This window comes from Lissotriton vulgaris, unplaced genomic scaffold (assembly GCF_964263255.1).
Source record: "Lissotriton vulgaris unplaced genomic scaffold, aLisVul1.2 SCAFFOLD_2136, whole genome shotgun sequence".
In the NCBI taxonomy this organism is placed as follows: domain Eukaryota; kingdom Metazoa; phylum Chordata; class Amphibia; order Caudata; family Salamandridae; genus Lissotriton; species Lissotriton vulgaris.
Window position 1 is genome coordinate 411,356 of NW_028251680.1, and position 6,000 is coordinate 417,355.

A 6,000-nucleotide genomic window follows, 5' to 3' on the forward strand; every position below is an offset into this window, starting at 1 on the left:
GAAGGGACAGCTGGCTGGATAGCTCACTTGCTGACAAGTTGAACCTCCAATCTCCCTCCATCTCATTGAATAAGACCGCTCAGTCAACAAAAGTTTCAGCAAACACTAAATAATCAGAGCACTGTACCAACCCTTACTTGGAGGCAGTAATGAAACCACTGAAATTACCATCAAATTAGAGGACATTTGTATTTACAAAGTATTACTCATACACCTAAACCAAACTGAATTCCTTCTTGGCACTTGGATCGTAGGTATTTATTCCAAACTCCCTGGTTCCCTATGATGCTAACAGATGCATTCTGAAGTGAATACATTGTGTAAAGTAGTTGGTATGCTCCCATTTCTTTCATCTTATCTTTCTAAAGAGTAGGTCACTGCCTCCAGACTCATCTTTCGACCCAGAAACATCCCGAACAAACAAGCAAACTATCTCCATAGACTTCAATGTCATCTGCCTCCTAGCAACCCTGCACACACTCCTAGCAATGGTTCACAGTCACCCACTGACTTCAGTGTCATTAGCTCCCAGCAGCGACTGGCTTCACTTACATCACACCTCCAACATTGCTTCACCCCATTGGCTTCAGTGGCATTCCCCTCTAACAAGCCAACATGTTCCACAAAGCATTGGTTCCCCACTAGAACCTAAAAGGGGTCAAACTCCTTCGTCACCCTTTCAAAGTTGAACGTGATTGACTTCAACAGCAATTCCCTCCACAAACCTGCATCACACTACCACCAATGGCTAAACTTCACTGATTTAAATAGGATGAAATGTATTACCCCTGATTACGTTACTGGCGAAACCCTCGAATCATATGTATCACTCTCCTAGAACAGAGTATCCTCCAGCGGAGAAGCAACAGATCTTCCACAGTAGTTATTTAAATGGACTTCAATGGCGTTATATGCATCATAACACTCGCCTCCACTAGCTGCAATGGCATTACCTTCTCACAATGGGCTACCCCAGTTGACGTCAATGGCTTTACGCTCCAATGGGCATGCATAGCCCTTATACCAACGGTTCACATCCTTGACTTCCAGTGCACCAGAGCACAACACTCCCAACAGTGGTTTCCCTTCCCCTAGTTCAAAGCTGTTATGAACCTCCCATCAGGGGTTTACTGCTAAAACCATAACGGGATGAAAAAACTACTTCCTTCACCATTTTAGCAAAGTTTCAGCTCCATTTGGCAGTACTATCAATAACAAAATAATATTTTAGGATTGACCTTACTGGTGCACAACAATAATGTAAGAATGCTCATAATAGTGTTCAGCATCATTGTTGTTGTAAGCAGCGTGCACTCGTGGCACTTCCGGGCACTGGAGATTCACATGGTCCACTAATATGAGTCGGTTCTTCACTTTAGCTGCAGATAGGAGCATGCAGAAAAGAGCTGGCAGCGATTCTCACTGTGTCTGGCCATTAAGGTTAGTGACTGTGTGGGCCATAAAAACTGTTTATTGAGTGAGGTCTTCAATGTTGCCGTGAGACGCCATAATGCAAATGTACTGCCTGGGCCCACTGATGCATATAATTCTAGTGCAACTGATGCATATGCTTTCTAAGAGAGGTTTGCCAAACACAGTCCGTGGAGGGTCTAATCCATGCTGGATTTTCAGAGACTTTAGAAATAGACTCTGGAACATGGGGCACGAGGTTCTTATCAAGGAGTCTGCTCAAAGTTCTGTGATTCTGAGCAAATCACTACATCTCTGTGTGCCTAAAAAAGCGTAACCTAGTCAGGTTGTATCGTGAAGTGCTCCAATGCTCGTGAGTCAGCTTCACACTATAAAACAAAATGAAACTCACTGGAGCTAATTTACACAGTCAGAAGTCATCATGGTTCTAGTCCTAGGACCACTGAGATGGTCCTAGGTCTAGAACCATCTAGGGTCATTGATACAGGTTTCTGATGCATGTCCCCATCAGCGGGCACCAGCGTGCTGTTGTATGGAACAATTGATGCTAATTGCTGTGTGGGATCCTGAACACGTGAATCGTATTCTCCTTTGACGCCATTTGCCAGAAAACCTCAAAGATCTTGTGAAGTGAGGGACTGGAACAACTGAACATATGTCACAATTATACATTAGTTAATATGCTCAACCAACCTTCTTGTGAAACCCAGGTATGATGAGTCATTGCCAATATCCAGATTTTGGAGACAACCAAGGTCAAGTCCATTGCATCTGTAAATGCTGATTTGCAGTGGCTGCCTGGTGCAAAGGTCGGTGCAAAGATCACACACTGCCAGTTTGGTAATATTGGTACTATTTCCGATTGCCCAATAATTAGCCCCAATGCTCGAAACGCCAACATTTGGCAAGAGAAATGATGTTTGTTTTCCTGACGCCGAATCATAGCAGTTTTTGACGCTGAACAAAATCCGAGACGGTAAGCAATGATCATTGTTAAAACAGATGGGATTTTAGAAGGGATTTCAAATGTGTCAACAATACAAAAATGTCGCAATTTCCTGCTATGTTAAATAAAATGCAAATTCAAAATAAATTAGGGGCATATTATCAAGGGGGTTTATCTCCGCTTTTTTGGCTTTCAAAGCCAAGAAAGAGGAGATAAAATGATCTCCCTATTACCTAGCTGTCGCTAACAACAGTTAGCGACAGCTAGTAGCAGATAGCGACCATCTTGGGCCCCACTTTGCATGTCAGTGATATTTATCACTAATGACATGCAAAGTGGGCGTGCCAAGATGTTAGCGACTGGAAACAGTCGCTAACATCGCTATCTCCTATTACCAACTTTTGGAAATATTCGCGCTAAGCGCGAATATCTCCAAAAGCTAACACCTGCCCTGTGCAGTTCTTAGCCATGTGATCCAATGGGAGGTGGATAGCATGGCTAAGAGCATTAGCTCGGTAATACATGAATATCGCTGACTTTTCAGCGATATTCATGCATTGCGGCCGATTTTTATCGCATTTGCGATACACCTTGGTAATACCAAGGTTTATTTGCGATAAAAATCGCCGCAGCTCAGCGGTAAATTTTTGTCTCTAACCAAGCAATAGCGATAATTATCGCTATTGCTTGGTAATATGCCCCTTAGTTTTTAAAAAGCCTTAATTTTGGGGCAAATTAGTGTTAGCGATAGGCACATGCAGTTACCTTGTTTTGACCCAGTTGGGCAAAAGGCAGCTGCCATCCTAGGGTGTATCCCCATTAACTCAGGTCATTATTGTCTGTCCTCATTGTTTGCGATGTATTGTGTAACCTTTGTGATATATGCCCTGTCCACATCACTTATCTGCAGTCTGCTTGTTCGAGAAGGCTGCTCCGTGATGCTCTAACCCCTGTCCCTTCTTCTAGGCGGCATGCAGGATTATAATTACGTGTGGGGACAGTGTTTTGAGATCACTATCGAGTTGTCCTGCTGCAAATATCCACTTCCATCGCAGCTTCCGGAATTCTGGACCCAAAACCGAGCGGCCTTACTGGAGTACATGAAGCAGGTCCATCTAGGTCAGTACTTTATAAATGATGTAACTCTTTTCTGTGTTAATTTTGCCGCGAAGGTGCAAGTAAATTCTGGCAAGACAACCAGTGTGCTGTACATGACCAGTGTGTTGATGTCAGTCGAAGGACTTTTCTTCACTAACGGGGAAGGTGTGGAAGAATAGGTGATTTTTGTTATCAAAGATGAGCAAGTTGCTTCCATAGAGTTCTGTGGGATTGTAGAAAACAGGTTGTCAAATAGGCTCGTTTAATGTGGTTTGAAACGTCCAGTTCAAGGGGCATATTTACAAGCCCCTGTTGCCACCACAACATCACTTTTAAAGACATTGTGGTGGCGATAGGGGCTTCGCCTTATTTACAAGGCACCCTTTCACGCTACACTTAGCGGAAAGGGTTGGGCAATGGGTGTTGCTACAGGCGTTCCACCGCAACACTCATTCATTTTTACGCTGCTGCCTATATTTACAAGAATGGCGTAAATATGGGGCTACACCAAAATTAGGACCACAAAAAAACTGGTCTTAACAGGGCGCAATAAGGAAAAATGATTATTGTCTCCTCGTTTTTGTTGTTTCCACGTGTGCTACATTGTGCAGCACACATAGAAACTGCAAAAGGCCATTGATTGTTTATGTGCAAGAAGATGTCCCTTCCTCCAAATCAACAATCATTTAAAAAAAAAAAAGAAGTTTTACAACTTCTATGGGTGCTGCATTAAGCAGCACACATAGAAGGTACAAAACGCCATTTAAAGATTGTTTATGTGCAGGAAGGTCCCCCTTCCTGAACATAAACAATCACTCCCCTCAACACAGGCACCCCTGTACTATGGTGCAAGGATGCCTGTATTGCCACTAGGCAGCTAAATTTAGCACCAGCATAGGGAAAAATTCAGGACCGCACCATATTCTTATAAATATTGTGCAGCCCTGTGTAACTAAAGAGACGGAGCATGTTGTTAGCATTCATGGCATAACGACACGCTTCACCACTTTTGGAAATATGCCACCAAGTCTCTTAACAGAAAATTATTTATGTGGGTGGAGAGGGTGGTGTTGACATCATTAGGCGCACATGAGTCCAGTGAGGACCGTTAACTGGCTTTGTTGATTGGCCCAGCTGCTACTAAAGAAAGCTACACCAGACAACTAGAAACCTAACCGGCATCATCTACAGTGGCTCTCGTTCCCCCACCAGTACACTCTCCGGCACACAAACAAACAGAGCGACTTTGCCGCTGGCTAGATCACTGGTCCCTAGTAGACGCATGGAGAACACTACATCCTACAGATAGACTATTCTTCTTCCACTCAGTTCCCCACGACTTGCGAGTCCGACTGGACAGGTTCCTATGCTCCACAGACCTGCTACCCAAGCTACAGTACACAGATTACCTGGGACGAGTCATATCAGATCACGACGCCCACGTGGTGGTCATCCGATGGAAGCCGCCCCATCCCCCAGTCCCAACGTGGAAACTACCCCAGGAGTGCCTTACAGATCAAGCGTTCCATCAAACTCATGGGGACTACATCAGGGAACACTTCCTACGCAATAATGGCACAGCCTCCTCCAGGGAAATAGAGTGGGACGCGTACAAAGTTAGCTCTATGGGTCATTGCATTCAACAGGTGGTGGGGGTATGGCGCACACTAGAACTGGCACTGGGCGGGGCAGAGAAAGCGCTAGCAGAACTCTTACGCGGATCAGGGAACGGCCACGCTTGCACAACTGTCAGCAGCGAAACTCGCGCATGCAGAGGCCATGAGAGACTTGCGCAAATATAACTTTTGCACCTACGCTGCTAGAGTACATAAGGAGAGCAACAGAACAGGCACGCTTCTAGCCTGGCTGATCAAACAAGACACGATGTCCCGCCCCATAACAGAACTTGTGGATGCACATGGACAGATTAAGCACTCCCAACTCGACATCCTACACATATGTCGTGACCATTATGCTGCGGTATACCACGCCCCGACACCGACGACGCACCACAACCTCACTCACTTTTTAGACCCGTCACACTTGCCGGCGATATCCCAGACGGACAGAAAGGAACTGGACGGTAAAATTACACCCTCCGACATCAAACATGCTGTAGGCTCGCTAGCAAGGAAAAAAGCACCGGGAATGGACGGGTTCCCCCTGGAGTACTACAAGACCTTCCTGACCGAAACGGTGCCCCAATTAGTGCTAGTGTTCAAAGAGGCCCTGGCCGGGGGCATACTGCCAGACTCGTTCCGTGAGTCGATAGTCGTGACTTTCCCGAAGCCGCACAGGGGCCCCACACTCCCGGCCTCTTATAGACCAATTACACTGCTGAATGCAGATTGTAAAATTCTAGGGAAGATACTGGCAGACCGCTATAGTCAAATTCTCCCAGCCTTGGTACATCCTGACCAGTGCGGCTTTGTGCCCAGGCATAACACCTCCCACAATCTACGCAGATTATTTCATATACAAGACACTGTCTCGGACCGGTTCCTGCGGGCGGCCTGCCTAATATT

General features: G+C 45.5%; 1 protein-coding gene across 1 annotated transcript in view; it reads left to right on the top strand.

Annotated features, from left to right (window-relative positions):
* The window catches only part of LOC147662809 (carboxypeptidase M-like), a 261,102-nt gene extending 257,448 nt beyond the window's left edge, over positions 1–3,654 (top strand). The window contains exon 7 of the mRNA XM_086950897.1: positions 3,344–3,654. Within this exon, the coding sequence (XP_086807023.1) occupies positions 3,344–3,654 (311 nt within the window). The remainder of the gene's footprint in view (positions 1–3,343) is intronic.
* Positions 3,655–6,000: the final 2,346 nt, after the last annotated feature.